Source organism: Heloderma suspectum, chromosome 4 (genome assembly GCF_057233095.1).
Source record: "Heloderma suspectum isolate Gila_16-S chromosome 4, 16-S_ref, whole genome shotgun sequence".
Taxonomy (NCBI): domain Eukaryota; kingdom Metazoa; phylum Chordata; class Lepidosauria; order Squamata; family Helodermatidae; genus Heloderma; species Heloderma suspectum.
In genome coordinates, this window is record NC_139461.1 from 240460417 (window position 1) to 240479215 (window position 18799).

Sequence of the window (18799 nt, forward strand, 5' to 3'; positions counted from 1 at the left end):
CAAAAAGATGACAGTGTTGGTACCAATGGGCCTCAGTAGGAAGATCATTTCATAACGGGGGGAGGGGGCACCACTGAAACGGCCCTCTCCCTTGTTTCCACCTTCCCAGCATCCCTTGGATGTAGCACTCGGAGGAAGGCCTCAGATGTTGATCATAGCATACAGGTAGGTTCAGGTCAGGAGAGGAGAGGAGCTCTGTTAGGTATTGCAATGGAGTTATGTTGCATTGCCTAGGACAGCTTTGAAGAGCACCATATATTCAAGTGGGGTGGCACCAGGATGCTTGTGTGTGGCTCTAGGCTGCAATCTTAGAACCACTTATGTGGGAGTAACCCCAACTGAAATCAATAGAGCTTACTTCTGCATACGCATGCACATCCGTCTCTTCCAACCTGGTGCCTTCCAGATGTCTTGGACAACAACTCCCAGCAACCCCAAGCATTGTGGTTGCCTGGGGATGCTGGGAACTGTAGTCCAACACATCTCGAGGTTGGAGGAAGTGGACGTACAGGATTGCACTGCCCCTCTTGTGACAGCTGAGCTTGCTACTGGGCCATTTGTAGTGCGGATCTGGCCCAATATAGTTAATATATATATGCATGCTAATTATTATGTTCATCTGCTGTAGAGCATCTAGAGTGGCTTCCAACAGAAGGAATGAAAAACAATTGGAGACAACTTAAACCCACGCCATAGCAAAAATACAAAGATAAAGACGATACAATCTAAAAGCTACGATCAATGGAAACCCAGTTTAAAGGAACAGAAGAACTCCACGTTAAAAGCTGAGGAGTTTTTGTTTTGTTTTCTTAAAGGGCTTCTGTCTGAACGACAGCAAGGACGACGCCTGCAGGCTCTCCACAGGGAGGGTAGCACAGACCCGCGGCACCGCCGCACAGAACACCCCGCCTGCGTCGCGTCGCATCGATGAATCGCTCGCGGGCACGCACAGGGCGGCGAGCGCTTTATTTCGTGCCAGTTTAGGTCTTCACGCGCCAGCGAGCGTGGCGGTGTGCCGGCCCCAGCGCCTCGCTGCTCTCCCTTCCTTCCTTCCCGCCAACGGTGCTGGCAGGGCGGGACCCTGAGGCAGAAGCCCACCAGGCGCCCCCACTCAGCAGAATGAAGGGGGGGGGAACCGGCTGGGCGGGGTTGCCCCATTTTGAAATAAGCGAAGAAAAACGCTTTCGCATCTGAGTAAGACCATTCAGTCCAGCGTCAAGTTACCTCGTTGCGCCACAGCTGCTTCTCCGAAGAGAGAACGTGGGCAGAGGGATTGGCGGGGGAGAGGTTCTTTCTTTCATCAAAAGGACAAACAGTTCCTGCCCCCAGCGGCATTTTGTTTATTTATTACATTTCTGTACCGCCCCATAGCCGAAGCTCTCTTTAGAGAAGAAATCTGTTCACGGAAGCCCTTTTAAGCCCGGTTTCCCGCTACAGAAATGTATCTCTCGACTTCTGGAGGCTGTTTTTAAAAAAGGGAACGCAATTTGAAGTCTATTTTTTTTTAAGAGGTCTAGTTTTAAATAGGGAAAATATGTATGCAACATTGAGCAAGACTTCAAAGGCATTCACTACCCACGCATTTAGAAAAACTGAACCTTAAAAAATACTCTCCGTCTTATTTCGGGGACACTTTCCCAACCTTCTTATCCCTCCGGACTTCTAGGGCTCGTTTCCCTTCTTCTGCCGCCTTCGGTATTATTTCCAGCCCTTAGATGGCGCTTTAGAGAATGTGCTGCGAGTTCGAGAAGCCAGCGAAGCCTGTCGCCTAGCAACCGTTACCGGACCCTAAACAAAAGTGACACGCGGAGAGAGAACCCAAGATCTCTTTTTGCTGCTGCCACAAGTAGTCGTGGATCTCCCAGGCACTGGAGTATGCCACCCACTAGGGACCCCTTCCCGTTCACCCACTATGAAAATGAAGACACCTACACTGGCAAGAACAGGAGTTCCGAGGTAAGAGACTCACCTATTTAGATTTTTGAAAATTAAATACACCTAGTATATACACATACATTTATTTTTTTAGTTACAGGCACTTAACTCATCCTCATCTGACTTGAGAAGGCTCATGCAATCGGATCAATTCAGGAGTATTACAGCCCTTGCTTCTAAATGCCCTTATTGTTCTACGGTATTTTCCCCCACAAGCGACTCTGGATAATACTTTTAAATCTGGGACACACCCTTTGTAAGCTTTGCTAATGCAGAGTAAGATTTGGAGAGATCTGACTTTTTCGAAAAATCCAGCATATATTTCTAGCAAGTGTAAATTGTAGAGGCAAGACATTGATATTTTTATCCTGCTTTTCAGACAATTATGGCCTCCCAAAGTGACTCATATTAGTACAAAAATATGGGGAAAGAAACCAATTCAGCCAAAGTTAAGTACTTTTAACTTGACTTAAAAGGTCCGAATGGCAGGAATGTTGTACTCACACTTTAAGTTTCTCTGGGGTAGAGGAAGCGTCTAAAAAAATATGAGGACCTGATGATAAAAAGGAAGTTGAAAGGAAAAGTCAAGACAGTTTGGGGTTATTCAAACCACAATAATAATTCAGCTAGAATGTATACCACAGATCAAGAAAAGTACCATAAAGTCAAAGAGGATCCAGTCTGGTTGACAAGCAGAGTCAAGGAAACTATTAGAGGCAGGAAAGCTTCCTTCAGTAAATGGAAGTTTCTTGCCCAACTCAGGACAGAAACATTAACACAAAAAATGGAAGCAGACTATATAAGGGATTTAAAAAACTATTTGAGGAGCGTTTTATTAAAGATAGGAACAACTTTAAAAAATATCAGAAGCAGGAAACCAGCTAGGGAGGCGGTTGGACCACTGGACAACAAGGGAGTTAAAGGAATACTAAAGGTTGATAAGGAGACTGCAGAAAACTGCAATCTGAATTCTTTGTGTCTGTCTTTGCCACAGAAGATGTAGAGAGCAGACACCTATGCCTGAACTGGCTTTTTCAGGGAGTCTGAAGAACCTAGAAAAGGAGCAGTGACAGGAGATGATGGCCTTACTGACAAATTAAAATTAACAGATTTCTAGATCTAGACAGTATCCACCCAAGAGTTCCTAAAGAACTCAAATGAGAAAATGCTAGTCTTCTAACATAAATATGGAACATGCCCCTAAAATTTGCATCAGTACCAGAGGACTAGAAAGCTGTCAAAACAATACTATTTTTAAAAAAGGAATTCAGAGGAGATTCAGCAAATTATAGCCCTGCTGGTTTAACTTAGGTTCCAGGTAAATTGGTGGAAAGCACCATTAGAAATAAGTCTTGCTGAAGGTCTCAGAGGCTTATAACGTAACTTGGGACTGGTGAACTCATTAGTTTCACACAAACAGTGCACCCTGTAAAATGCAATGGTAGCTCTTATTAAAAATTACTTGGAGACTCAAGATGTGGATTCCTCCTTTATAGAGCAAGCATGAAGTGTCAGAAATATATATAGGTGCTCCTCTTAAAATATTTCTTGGGTTTCTTCTTAAACCAAGCATTACTAGCTGGTAGCCTGCAGGCCACAGGTCTGTGGCATGATGTGGTCCAACTGCTACAACCTGTTGCCATGCCATTATTTTGCCTGACAGAGTACAGAAAAGGAACGATATAAAGGTGGAAGCACTTGTGATGCTGCTTCTGCCATTGTGTTGTCCTGTACTCTGAAAATACATGAGAGCCAACAGGTTTGGAGAAGAGCTGGGAGAGAAAGCAATTTCATCCTAGCTTAAGGTTAGACAAGAGCCATTTTTACCTTCATGTCATCATTCTGTGGATGCCAACCCTAGTAATGGCATTGTGGCCGGGGTTGATCTAGCTCTCAGATAACTTGGCAGGAAGGGCCTATCTCTTCAGGCTGAAGAGGTTCACAGTCACTACTTTAAGCCTCTTATACTTCTTATTGATCCAGAAAGTCCCCTACGCTGTTCCCACCCATCTTGCCCAGCAGCGAGACCCCTGGAATAGACTACATGCAGCACCCACACTAGCAAGCATCAGAAGAGAAGTCTGGTACGCAGAACCTGAGGTAAAAATATTAATCTGATACTGCATCCCTCTTTGTTCTGTTTTCAACTTGCCTTCTCCTCCCCCTCCCAACCTTCATTCTTTGGCTCCCATCATTCTTTCCCTTTAAATGGATCACAAACATAAGTATACTGAGAACATGCCACTTGTTGCAAGGTTCTTGCCTTTTCCTCAGTGGGAATTGGTTCACTTTCACTTTTGCATTGTCAATTTTGTTTCTGAAGGGGCAATTCTTAAAGTTTACATACGTAATTCCATTGTTTATAGCAGACTGTTGCTATTTTGTGCTTTTAAAATGTCAACACTGATTCCCATCCCCTTTAAATCTTATGTCTAGGTTTCCAAAGACAGTCTGGATTTTAACCTCAGCTCTCTGTACAATCACCATGAAGACCTACTTAAAGACAAGAGCAAGGTAGTTCTCCATAGAGAGACCCTTTTTGATGAGCACGGGTAAGCATAATCCACTGATCTTGTAGATTTCAGCAAATAGCATGAATTTCCACAGGATTTATATTAATCTCAGTGTAATGTAGCTGTGAGGCCAATAGAGCAATGTGATTCAGCATGCCACATGGCATAACCTTGGAAGCAATCGTTACCATATTTTCCTCAGAAGTGGCTAGCAGGTTTTCCTGAAAATCTGCATATGAGCTGTGTTTCCACATTTTCCCTTGGAGAACTTTGCACTGTTGTCCTGCTACAGTATATAACACAATATAATGCAAGAGACTCTTCTACTTTGGTTGGGATTGCATGGATTATCCTTTGTTAAAACCTTCAACAGGAATTTTGTAGTAACAGTTAAGTGCAAACTGTTAAGCAAGCAACTTTCTTCTATGCATTGGGAACTCAGTCCAGTGGATACTACTCTCAGGTTCTACCTACTCAGCCCCTTACACGGCCCAAGTATCAATATCTGAAAGCACAATAGCAATATTTAGAGGTCAGGACTAGCAAGGGCTACTGCCAACAAAGCAGCACTTAATCATACCTTCTGCACCTACATTTAAATCACGTCCCAGTAAACACCGAAGATTGAGAATTGTTTCATATATCCAATAAATATTGTCCCTGTTCCTCTTGGCACAATTGGTATTGGGAATTTTTGTAGCTGTTCACAAGCTCAGTATTGCAGTGCAGAAACACTGCACCTAACTCTCCAAATCCTGCACACGAGATCAGATAGTAGTAAGAAAATTCAGGGTGGGTCAGCCTATAGTCATGCAAGTAATGTGCAAATTTAATGTGCATTCATTTTAGTATGAACAAATTCACACATGCAGCCATAACCTTGTTTAAATTGCTGCTAATTTTTACTGATGTGTTCCTTAACTTTTGAACATCACACTATCATTTTACTGGAGCCATATAACCCTCTCCCAATTTCTCAATGACAGCCAACACGTGCATGGATTGCTTGGAATACCAAAATTCATACATCAATGCAGAGAAAAATCAGGATTATCTCTGCCCAGGAGTTAATATTTTCTTACATGCTAACAGATGTCTCTCCTTGTTTTTGATCACTGCAGAGTACTGAAGGGTTTAGAGTCTATGAAGGAACGCACTGTGCCTCCAGTTCAGCATCCCACTTCGAGGGGACTCTTTGTGAGACATTGGGTCAACCCAGTAAAAGAGTCGATCCACAGCATTGAGGGAGCTATTGGTAAGCACAACTGGTAGGCACCTATTCATGTTGAAGAAGGACTAGCATAAGGAGCTAGGGGTAGGCAACCTGGTACCCACTAGATGGTTTGGAGTACTACTTCTGTAAGCCTCAACTAACATGGCCAATGGTCAGGGATTGTGAGGACTGTAGGCCAAAACATCCGTAAGGCATCACATTGTCTACCCCCGATGAACCCTAGCTTTTTGCAAATCAATTTTCCAGACACCACACTTCATGAGGTTAGCACTTCCTGGTTATTTTGAATATCAAGCTTCTCTTTGAAAGAATATAATCTCATATCCTTCAGCTTAGTCCTGTGTTAAAGGCGTATGCATTCAGAATGGATAGGATTTTAATAACAGAGTGATATAACATTCCTTTATAGCTGCTTAATATTCAGAGAGCTTGCTCCGTTGAAGCATCCATTGAAATGAATGGTGTGGTTCACACCTAAGAAACTGGTTGGTGAACAACTGGCAGTTCTTGGAAAGCAATGCTGTCGGGCAGTTTTACTTAGGGCACAAGCTGCCCTACATTTCTGCTAGATGGGTGATTTCGCCCAGCTAGCAGCTGCACCTCGGATGGATAGGGAAGGAGGCTAGGGCAGCCAAAGGATACGTATCGCAGCCACCACAGTCTCCTCCTCTCCCGCAGGAACACCCCCTTTTCCCTGTCTCCAGACTCCATTTTCCAAGAGCAGGGAGGTAGCTGGTGCAGTTCTCTCCATATCAGCTATGAGGGGGAGGGGGTAAGGAGCACAATTTCCTGGCTCTGAGGTCAGAGCCAGGAAACTGAACTACCCTATGCCCCCCACCCCATCTGAGGGCCATTGGATCGCTCCCTTCATTGCTTTTTTTAAGAGCAATGTTTAAGATCCAAACAGATTGCTTATACTCTATAGCTCCAACCTACTATTGTTTGCCTACTCTGTTATTTCTCTACTCCCTAAATACAACCATTTTCTTCATTGTTGTGAAAAACGTACAGTAGGTTCTAAGTATTCACTTAGAACTCAGTTTTTTCCGTTAAACACAACATGCTAGAAATTTTCCAGTGGATAGTTTTCAGTTTAGCATAAGAAAGAAAGAGTGTCCTCTTAAATTGGTATGAGGAGAGCTCTGATTGAGAAATTTCTCAGTACCGAAAACCTCAGTAAACACCACTTTTGTCTTTCACAGAGTCTCCACATACTGCAGCCACCAACAGTGGATACTCCCGCAAAGAGAATGGAGGGATCTTCTATCACTAAGGATTTTGCACAAACATGCTGCTGCTTTAATTCTTTCAGCCTGTAATCACTTACACCTTTCACTCTTTGTTGTTTGCTTTGCTTTTAGATCCTTCATTAAACCATCCAGCTTCACTGAGTTCTAGTAAGAGCACAGCTATACCTCAGTGCTTAAAGAAATGAGCTGTTTCTTGCCTATGGGCCAAGCCCAACATTTATCTGGCCTCCTAAATCCAGAGATTTGGTTAGGGATTGAATCAGTCTGGATTGAGGTTTGAAGATACCGTTTCAACTGAATCATCTAGTGCCATTTAATTAAACTCTGATCTTACCTAAACCAATCTAATCTGGAACAAGCCAATTTACAGTAAAGTAGTTAAATAAAAGCCACCTTTCTAGCTTACTGCGAAGTGAAATGTCCACCTAGTATTTTCTGGATATTTATTATAATATCCTGAAAAACCTGTTTTTGCTGTTCTGAATCAAAACAGAAATGGGAATTATATTCCTACAGAACCTCACGAACAGAGGACAAAGGGTTGGATCCAGGATCTGCCTTCCATGAGAGGAATGGCTCCAATCATGGAAGGTCCCTCCACCTAATTTGGGGAAATTTTTCCTTCACCCCTACACCACAGCTCACCCCATTCAGCATAGTCCCCCAACCCTCCATGTAGCATTTTCAGGAGGTCAGAGGGGCCACCATGGTGAGGGAGTGGGAAAGTCCACTTCCACCAGTGCAGTTGATCCAGCCTAAGTCTAGATCCAACCCGCTATTTTCAGAGACCATGAGCTTCACCACACGAGACTAAAATCCTGCATCCTTACCTGGGCTTCTGCTTCTGGATTTTTTGTGGGAGTAAGTTTGGCTCCTTTACATAAGCAGACACGTGCTTTGAATCAGGGAATGCCTGTCTTGGTGAGTTCTATGTTTCATTTTACAGCCACTAGATGGCACTGTGGTTATAGTGAAACTGCGCAATTACACACATATACGCTGATATATCAGATTAACATTCCTTATCGGGTTATCTCCGATCTTTTAAAAAGCGGGATAAAGGCAGAAAGTACAGGAAGTCGAGGCCGTCATGTAACGGACCCGCAAACTTCCAAGAGTGACCACGAGCGTGCAATAAAAGCCTCATGTAGAAATGCTCCATGTACAGTGTGTGTGTTTACCCTATACAACTAAAAATTTTTGCAGCAAGAAGCAAGCGTTTTCTATGGTTTAGTCTGACAAGACTAGGTTTGAACATACATACATAGCAAACTTTAAAACACCTTTTATCTCACTGTAAATAGCAAATAACCCTTTCCATATTGCACAAAATTCAGTGCACTTCTTCCTTGTCCTACAGTTTAAAGATACTGCCTGGCAGTTTCTGTGAATCCCAAAGATGGCTCATGAATTCCTATTTCCTTGAGCACTATACTTCATTGGAACACTTCAAGACAAAGTTCCCATAAGAACAAAGAGATCAGAGTCTTGTAACCATTACATCAGGCTCACTGCCAAAAAGAACATCAACTAGGAACAAGGATGAGCTGGATGCCAAAACAAACATAATTCTTAAAATAAAATAAAAAACCTCTGCAAGAACAAAAAATAACATGAATCTCATTGGGCCAATCAACACAATGGCTGTGTGCAGAAAAGTACAATAGAACTAGGCTGCATCCAAAGTAAACCCTGGTTGATTCAAATCAACCTGAAATTCATCACTGCTTCTTGGCCTTTGTTGCTCCCTTAGGGAAACAATATGACTGCCACCATTTCTGCACCAATTAGCAGTATCCCCATCAGGCAAGTCTTCCTCAACCTGTTGCCCTCCAGATGTTTGACTATAACTGCCATCATCTCAGCCAATGGCCATGCTGGTTGAGAATTCTGGGAGTTGTAGTCCAACACATTTGGAGAACACCAGGTTGGGGAAGAGTAGGGGTCCCAAATGCCTCCTTAGCTCTCTTCCATGCCTGTCCAATTCCTCCCTATTGTTGACTTCTCCTTTTAGCCCCATGTCTCCAATAACTACCTATCTACTTCAGGTCCCTGCTTTTCAAGTCCTTGCCTGCTTTGTCCCACAGGAAAAACTTCCTGACTGTTAAAGTAATACGACAGTGGAACCAATTACCTAGGGAGGTGGTGGGTTCTCCTACACTGGAGGCATTCAAGATGAGGCTGGACAGCCATCTGTCAGGGTCAGGGATACTTTGACTTAGATTTCTACATTGAGCAAGGGGGTGGACTTAACAGTCATATAGGCCCCTTCCAAACCTACTGTTCTATGACTTCCTTCAGCCACCTTGTATCTTGATCAGCCACCTCAGAAGTATTCCTTTCCCCCTCTCCTAATATAACTTCTTCTGATCTTGTGTTGTAAAATTTATTTAGAGCAACCCCATCCTACTGAGAAGCCTCTTCTTGTCTCAGTTGTTTCCTATGCCCCCTCTCAAACCTTATTATTCAGCTATCTTCCCTTTAGATTCCTCTTAAATACCTTAGATAGATCAACTTTGCTTTCTTCCTTTGACATTCTTACCTCTTAAATCCCCGTGTTTTCGCTTTCCTGCCTTCCTTCAGCATCCTGTTTGAGGTTTTAATCCCAGCCACAGTGACATTCCCTTCCCTCACAGAATCGGAACTGCAAACGGTAGGGTTTCCTGAGTAATTGAACATTCCAGGCATTATACCACCTCAGCTAATCAGTGTCAGAGGCTTCATTGCCACAAGTTCACCTCTCCTCCCCACCTCCTTCCTCCAGCATGAATAGAATTTTTCTAAGGGCTATTCTGGATCCAACCTATGGCAAAACTGCAGCCCAAAAGCAGATAAAACACTCAAAACTCAGCTTTCATTTATTCATCTACTGAGTTTCTGGCACTCATGGTTAAGAATGAAAAAGATGCACACACAATGCAGTGCAGTCCTTAAAAAAGTAAAGAAGTCATTAAACCAATCAGATGATTTTGACTAGAATTTAAACCAATTGTGAATACATTAACATGTGCTAGACTTGAAAAATGCCTGACTTTAAAGTTACAATTTTGAAACAAGCCAGAATATGTACTGTGTAGTTCATTCCCAGCTGGCCTCTGTAAATACTAGCTTAAGTACTTCTTCACTCATCCTAATGGAAATTGTTTTGAAAAGTGTGTTTTCAAGGTGAATCAAATATTAGCCATGCTGTCACTTAGACTGAACTGTACTTTCTTCTGAAGATAAAAATACTAGCCAGGTTTAACCTCCATATATAGAAAGCTGAGATCTTTGAACAATACCATGTGGCCCCAATACCTATTAAAAGTCTCATAAACTGTAGTGAGATTTTCTAAGTTTAATGTGTAAACCTCCTGTTAACAAAAAGTGTGCACTTTAAACAAGCAGCATACTCTCATGTTCTATGAGGTGGCAGGATTTAACAGTTCTAAAAGCCTTTACCCACTAATCCCTGAGAGGGCTGGCTAGTTTATCTGATTAAGAGGCACTCTGCACATGGGCAGAGATTCCAATCTTTATTACCACTTTGTCTTGACCAGGGATACATAAATGTGACTGGAAGGAGGAATCATAAATGGGTCTTACCCCATTTCAATTATTAAGTTTTCAGAAACAGCCACTGTTTGCAATTTTACAGCTACAGGGAGGCAGTTTTAATTGTTGCTGCATAGCACTTGCCATATGGTGCCAACAATATTCCAAGCAGCAGATTTGAGACATAAACCTGGCTCAGAAATTAGGTAGCTCCACAGAAGAACACATGAACAATTATATGCTCCCAGAGAGGTAGCCTTGTTAGTCTGTAGCAGCAAAAACAAAGAAGATGCTGTAGAATCTTGAAGGCTAACAGAATTATTGGGTCATAAGCTTTCATGATTATTAAATCTGATTAAGTGGGTTTCAGTCCACAAAAGCTTATGCCACAAGGCTGTTTTCACACTCGAGTTTTATTACCATTTACAGGAAAGCCCTTCTTAAGGAAGATCGATAGCCCAGGGCTGCTACATCGGAAGCGGACTTCTGCAGAAGATTGGGGGGGGGGGGGGTTGCCGCTACTACCACAAAGGAATAAACGGGGCGGGCAGACAGGCAGGAGCTCTTGCGTTTAAGTCGGATCAGAATCGCCTCGATACACATTGGCCAAGAGGAGGGGAAATCCCAGCCTCCAGCCTCATCTATCTGATCAATTCATCATCTCCGACTAAACGGCCGCCTGCTCGGTAAACCTGCTTCACTGTACAGCGCCCCCAAGGGCTTCACAGGAAGGGGGTCTTCTCATTTCAGGCCGGGAAGGCGGCGACACCGCGGCCCGATCAAATAAGATCAACGTGTAACAGAAAACAAGTGTCGCAGCGCAGGGCCCCAGTCACGCACCCCTCACGCAGCCTCACATAACACGCACACTAGATACGCGCTCCAAGCATCCCACACAGACTCCGCCACAACCACACCCCATCCTCTCGCCCTGGCTACTAACGGAAGAACCCCACCAGCCACGCCCTCTTTTCTACTCCTCCGCACTGCATTATGGGAAATCCCACGGATCTCGTTCTCGCGGCCGCTGCTCGCGCTCTCCGTAGCTCCCCGCCTCTTCAGGTCACCATAGCAACTTGGGCCTGCACTGTTTAGATTAACGGAAAGGCTTCATTTCTGCGTTTACCCGTTTTTGGGAGGCTTCCCGGAGTGGAGTTGAGAGTCGCCCGTATGGCGAAAATTCAGAAATTTAGTGTAACTGTGATGGGAGCAGCGTGTGTTATCGCTCCCCCCACCCCCCAACAACGAGAGTTCATCGTCTTAAACAAACCGAAAACAATTTCAGAACAGTTTATAAAAGCAATCGAGAGGGAGAAATGAACGTTCCGGAATTACAGTGGTGGAAGACAAGCCAGCGAGCCACAGGTTCTCTTCCCTGCAGTTGTACTTAGACTCTGGAGCACCCCTCTTTAGAGGTGTTTCCCCGCACACACCCCGTTTTTCCTTAACCCCCAAGACGCAAACCAAGCTGTTGGAAAAGAGGGAACCAAAATACACCCACTCCCCCAAATAAGGATAAACTAGAAGAGATGGAAGAAGCTAGTTGTGGACTCCACTCCTTCTTTCTTAACTTAGCTCTTATTTCGTGTGGATTTGGGATGGGTCGGAGGGGCAGCTGAGATTGACCTTTGTTACAATCCGATACATGTTTTGTATCGGGCTCTTGGCTGGAAATCCACTTCCGCTCCACCTTTAACCAGCAATAATAACAATGGACTACATTGCAGGGCTGTTGAAAGCCCTCCTCTCAGCCAGAGCCCTCCCTCAGTCTGCAATATCAAGGTCATGGGTTGTATATTGCTGTGGCAATTAAATGTTTATTTTAAACTTTAAAAATCTTTTTTCCACACAAAATAACACTACATTTTAAAGGGTATGTACTCCTTATTTTGCTGCTCCTGCTACCTTTGGGTGGGGGTGGGGAAGAACATGATGCGTCCCTGTCACAGCCACACTCAAATCCTGGTTTCCTTCACTGTTTCTTATGGTCCCGTCTTCCGCCATTTATTCTTTCTTCCAAAGGAGAAAAAAATACATGAAAAGAAAACATGGAAGTTTTATATCCAGATATCATTGTATATTTCTTAACATTTTTTCTATCTCTATGCCTACTACAGATTTGCGTCAAACAGATACAGGCCCCCTTCATTTCCTGCCTGATTTCGGAATCTCCATTTTACCATGTTCGAGGAGTAAAAGCCAGTAGGTCTGACTGCAAATGAACTGAGCTTTGCCTTTGGGTTAGGAGCAGGTCCCTTTTAAGACCAAGAGACTGCATGCTCAGGCCTTTTCTGTCTTCTCACTGTGTGTCAGTGCTGCTGTGGCTGCATTTGTGAGGCCCCAGGCAAAAGGGCCAGGTGGGGGAATGGAACAGAGGGGGAATTTAACTAAATAATCTTTGGTGCAACCTGTTGTTCATTTTCTATGCAATATTTTTGCTGGCAATCCAAAACCACCACTGACAGAAAGTGGCCAGAGCATGTGTCAGCATAAAGCATTATTTAACTACACTTCTACAAAAGGGTGGGTATAGTCCTTTGGATGGTCATAATTACACTACATTACATTATAGAATTGCCTTAAACATTTCTGTCTTGCCGTCCGCTCCCTCATCCAAAATACAAGGATAAAAATACTGTACCACATTACAGCACTGTTGGAAAACACTATCCAGATCGTGCTACCAGGCAAGGTTTTTATTGTACTATTGCCCTCCCTCATTCATTCACAGAACTTGACAGTGTGGGACCAGATGACTGCTTCCACTCATAACCCTCCTGTATTTTCCCACTGCTGCTTCTGTCTTTTTTCTTACTGCAGAAAATCCATTAAGGAGAAAAAAAATCAAGAACAGCTGCACAATGCTTTCAAACTAGAAGCACCTCAGTGCTCTCCAACCTGAAACATTTCAGGATTCTCATAACCCACTCTCTCAGCAATCTGATGATAATAATTATGGGCTGTATTTGTATGGCAAGTTTTAAATATTTTTAAAAAATCATTTCTCACACACAGTGAGACTTGTGCTTCAAAGAGCTATAATCCTGCCTTGGTTCCCAGTGTGTACACGTGCAAGAGAGATGATATGCTGCTGCCAAAGCATGAAGTCCTGGATTCCTCACCATCAGCTTTAAACAGCTGTTTCTTTTGTCTTGGTAATAAAAGGCGGGATTCAATCAAAGTCAAAAAGAAAGTCCCACAATTTTCAATGGGTTGACTCTGCAGTAAATGTACTTCGGACTGCAGCTTGAGTTGAGCTTCCTCTTTTGCTTGACAAGTTTTAGCAGCTACAGCTATTTTCACATCCATTTCTGCATACCCTCTCAATCACCCAGAATGAGGGATGGAAAGAAGGTAATCGCTGCCATGCAAAGAACTGAGGGAATTGTAAGTGAATGTTTTAATAGTGTGCACTGAAATTCTTAATTTGCCACAATCAGAGCTACAACCCTAAATACGCTTACTAGGGTGTAAGCCCATTGAATTCAGTTACAACTGACTAAACATGCTTACAAATGTGCTGTGCCAGTATTATGAGGTGCTACAAAGCAGTTACATAGCAAATTTCTTTCTTCCACATTTTAGATGAAGAAGGAAAGATGGGAGAACATAATCTTAGGCTAAAAAGCAGATGTCAAAGGTACACAGCAGATGGCTTATTAGCCCAATGTGTTAAGAAACTATTGACTTCCTCAGAAGCAACTGATTTAGCACTTACAAATGATCAAAAATATCTTCTGCAAACAACCTCAGTGCATTTTAGTAATAATTCAGAATGTTAAAAATAAGGGTTCAATCCTATGCAAGGTTAGACAGAAAAAGGGCCTACAACTCCCAGCATGTCTCAGCAAGCATAGCTGGCTGCCGCAGGTGGGAGCTGTAGGCCTTTCTTCTGTCTAAACTTGCATAGGATTGCACCTTTAGGTAGGCTGACCATACGTACCGTTTTAAACGGGACAGTACCATTTTTTTTCAAATTTCCCGACCGTCCCATTGTTTTAATATAAATGTCAATTTTGTCCCATTTTTAATTTTTTTGTAAAAAACTGAACACGTTTATCATAAGGCTCTATGCTAATCAATGTGTGCAGTAAAACTAGTAGTGTGATGAAAGAGGAAGTTCCATTTACTTTATCCAGTCAGGGCCAGGCTTGAGCTAGCAATGATCAGACGCCGCCCCCTTGCTTGTCTGCAGTGGCGGGGAATTCAAGAGGCGGTCGCTAAGCCCCATTCAGCATGTGGGAGGCAGGAGGTCTTACTGTTATTTCTACCATCATTCCGCCCACAGAGATTCTTTCTGCCCTACATTCAGTTTGATTCGGACTTTTCAGACTCACTCTCCGGTGGGACATTAGCATATACCAGCTTGTGATAGCAGTCGAGGTGTTCATTCCTTTTTTTTTCCTTTTTGGTGTATGTTTATGATTTTTTGCAGTCTGGCCACTGCAGTCCTGCATTAGAGTGTTCAGTGTGGTATGCCATACAGATTTGTTTACTGCTCGTGTGATATTTTATAAGTATTTTATATATGTATATTTATGAGGGTTTTGTGTGTATGCAATAAATTAGTGTTATTCATTTGCACCCCTTTCCATGTTCTTTTGCAGTGAGTTTAGGTTGTTTTTTAGGTCTCTTATAGCCTGAGAGACCACAAAGGGAGCTGCAGTTGTTTTGTTATATTGTGGTTTTTCATGAATATGGAATATTACATAACCCCGTCCCGTTTTTGTCATCCCAATATCCCGTTTTTGTCTCAAGGAAGGTCAGCCTACCTTTAGGGGGTGGGAGGGGGAGGACTTCTTCTGAGGAGTTTCCCTGAAGGGTCATGGTTGGAGAAGTGGCAGTGAGGAACAGCCAGTATAAGAATAAGATTAGTTAGGTGTACTGAAGGAGGGCATGATAATGCATGTGAGAAAACATCATATATGTCCCTGCGAAAAGAACTTCCTACGCGGCTAGCTAACAGCATGAGAGAAGTCAGTGCGTTGCCTGACAATTTGCTGAATAGACCTTCCGTTAAGCTAGTCCAGAGCTGATATATGCAGAACTTTCTTGAACTTTTAGAATATGAAAATAAAAGTCCTGAAGATCCACATGTTTTCGATAACTTAGTAGATATCTTAATTAAAGTCAGGAACAGACAATGTTGTTGTTCCTACCATGCCCTACAGAGTGATTGAATACAAGGAAAAAATATGGCTCTGACCATTTTGTGAGCAGTAATATCCAATATTTTCTAGATAGGTTCTACACCAACTACATCTTGTTCTGCATGCTTATTAACCAGCACACAGTGCTTTTTGGCGGGGTCACTAATCCTCATCCCAAATATATTCAGAGTATTGATCCTACTTGTAACATGGCTGTGGTAGAAGATGCCTTTGCAATTGCTAAAATGTTGTGTGACCAGTATTGCCTGGTAGCCTGAACTGGAAATTGAAGAATTCAATAAAGCACCAGGCACACCTATTCAAGTGGTCTATGCACCTTCATATCTGTTTCATACACTTTTTGAATTGTTGAAGAACTCAACGCGAGCTGTGGTAGAATTACATGAAGGTAAATGTGAAGGCTATCCATCAATTAAAACATTGGGTAAAGAAGATCTATCAATAAAGAAAAGTGATAAAGGTGGGGGGGAGTGCCTCTGTAAAAATAGATTGCTTATTTAACTACATGTATTCAGCTGCCCGGAGGCCTAGTTTGGAGCCATCAGGAGCTGTACCTCTGGCTGTATATGGGTATGGTCTGCCAATCTCTCATCTTTATCCTAGATACCTTCAAGGAGATCTCAAAATGTACTCAGTGGAAAGTGTCAGTACCAATGCTGTAATTTATTTGAAGGCTGTTTCCAGTCACTCATTTGAAAGTTAGCCTGATGAAGTTACAAGACCACCCCAAAAGCAGATGACTGCAGCAACCCTAGCAGTGAATCCAGGAATGCTTCAAAGTATAAAGCGAATCGATAACTCACAAACTTTTTCTACCATTATTGGGGATACCTGCATTCAGAAATGAGTCTCTGCTTTGGTCTAAATTCCAAAATCTTGTAATCTACAGTAGCCAAATATTTCCCTAGAAAGACCTGTTATGGGACTGAAATAGTGAGAGGGGACTTTAAAATACTGACATGATGCATTTTTTGGTGTGTGTTACTGTAACTACTTTGCCAAAACATGCTTGGTTAGTTGTTCACAAATTACAGAAGGTGTTGCACTGTGACTGCAGTTAAGATTATAGAACTGTAGAGTTAAAGGGTACTACTTTTAAAGGTCACTTTCTAGTCCTAGGTAAGAATCAGCAAAATAGCTTTGATTTCTTATGTGATAGTGGTATCTTACACAGCAATATAATGTAATAGATAAATTCTAGTGTAGTTAAATGTGCACTTAGAAAACTCACGTTGTGGCTTTCTTCTTTGGCACAGTTTAATAATTACATTTTTTTAAAACCCACCACTGTGGGGGCTTTTCCGATCTTGCCATCAACTTCACTATAAATGCTTAGTTCTTCAAGAAAATTGTTGAGCTTTAAGTTATTCTTTCCACAATTCCAAAATCTCATTTCTTCAATGTTGACCAAACTTCCTTGAAAAGCACTGAAGCTTTTACTTTGCAATAGCTAACTGGGTAGATTTTATAAAATTAATCGCTATAATTATGAATTTTGCAAAATGTTTTTCTGACCGAGCCAAATTTAATAAGGAACAATAACAAGCCAATGAGTTTTGTATACCCAAGACAATTCCAGTGATGGAGGAGAGTTAATTCTGAGTGTGAGATTCATCACATCAAACTGTCTTTGTTTTAGGGAAACCCACCAACAACCCAGCCACCCAGTAATTTAAGTGGATTAACTTTAAGATGTTGGTCACATCAAACCTATTTAATATTAAAATGAAATAATTAACAGGAAGATCACAAAAATACAAAATAGTATTGGATTAAACATTCAGAACTTAGGAACACTTATGTTCAGTGAGGCATGAGTTCATAGATCATAGAATAGTGGGGTTGGAAGGGGACTATAAGACCATCAAGTCCAATCCCCTGCTCAATGCAGGAATCCAAGTCAGAGCATCCCTGGCAGATGGCTGTCCAGCCTCATCTTAAATGCCTCCAGCGTGGGAGAGCACACCACCTCCCTAGGGAATTGGTTCAATTGTCGTACTGCTCTAACAGGAAGTTTTTCCTGATGTTCAGCTGGAATCTGGCTTCCTGTAACTTGAGCCCATTATTCCGTGTTCTGCATTCTGGGATGATGGAGAAGAGATCCTGGCCTTCCTCTCTGTGACAACCTTTCAAGTCCTTGAAGAGTGCTATCATATCTCCCCTCAGTCTTCTCAAGGCTAAACATGCCCAGTTCTTTCAGTCTCTCCTCATAGGGCTTTGTTTCCAGTCCCCCGATTATCTTTGTTGCCCTCTTCTGAACCCTCTCCAGTTTGTCTGCATCCTTCTTAAAATGTGGTGCCCAGAACTGGACACAGTACTCCAGATGAGGCCTAACCAGTGCTGAATAGAGGGGAAGTAGTACTTCCCGGGATTTGGAAGCTATGCTTCTATTAATGCAGCCCAAAAGAGCATTTGCCTTTTGCAGCCATATCATTATGTTGACTCATATTCAGCTTTTGATCTACAACAATTTTGATCTACAACAAGATCCTTCTCACTTGTAGTGTTGAGCCAAGCATCCCCCATCTTGTAACTGTGCATTTGGTTTCTTTTTCCTAGGTGCAGAACTTGGCATTTATCTCTATTAAATTTCATTCTGTTGTTTTCAGCCCAGCGCTCCAGTCTATCAAGATCACTTTGAATTTTGTTTCTGTCTTCCAAGGTATTAGCTATCCCGCCCAATTTTGTGTCATCTGCAAATTTGATCAGCATTCCCTGCACCTCTTCCTCCAAAGAGCACTGGGCCCAGGACTGAGAATATTGTTTCTTCCAAGAAGGAACATTTTGAAGTAAGTGGGGAAAAAACAGCCTGAAGCTGGTTTCAGTGAATCTTAGTCAAGCACTGACTCTGAGGTTATGGCTCTAAAGAGAGCATGACTTGAGAACCAGTCACGCAAAAGGTCTAGTAACACCTTTTCACAGGAATAAAGGTAGAGTGGAGAGTGAGGGCACCAGAACACAAAAACACATTCCTTCGTGTCTGTAAATTGGTGGAGGGTTTTTACCTGGTTTGAGCACACACACACTCTCTCTGAAAACATCATGCCTCACTCGGTGTTCTTTACCCCCCACTCTCATATGAGAATCGAGGACTTAAAGGTATCTCAAAGCTCTTTCCATCACTGCCTTCTCAGCTGAAACTGGTCTCAAGTGCTTGATTTG

General features: G+C 42.6%; 1 protein-coding gene, 1 non-coding gene and 1 pseudogene across 2 annotated transcripts; 2 read left to right on the forward strand and 1 right to left on the reverse strand.

Annotated features, from left to right (window-relative positions):
- Positions 1–628: 628 nt before the first annotated feature.
- Positions 629–8139, forward strand: CFAP276 (cilia and flagella associated protein 276). Its single transcript, XM_084852897.1, has 5 exons — positions 629–1956; positions 3919–4035; positions 4372–4487; positions 5570–5703; positions 6885–8139. The coding sequence occupies exons 1-5, from the start codon at positions 1876–1878 to the stop codon at positions 6953–6955; spliced, it is 519 nt and encodes a 172-aa protein (XP_084709023.1). The 5' UTR covers positions 629–1875; the 3' UTR covers positions 6956–8139.
- Positions 8140–11042: 2903 nt separating this feature from the next.
- Positions 11043–11404, reverse strand: LOC146348351 (small Cajal body-specific RNA 2). The gene has a single exon (XR_014791652.1).
- Positions 11405–11636: 232 nt separating this feature from the next.
- LOC146348352 (pyruvate dehydrogenase (acetyl-transferring) kinase isozyme 3, mitochondrial-like) lies at positions 11637–16716 on the forward strand (annotated as a pseudogene).
- Positions 16717–18799: the final 2083 nt, after the last annotated feature.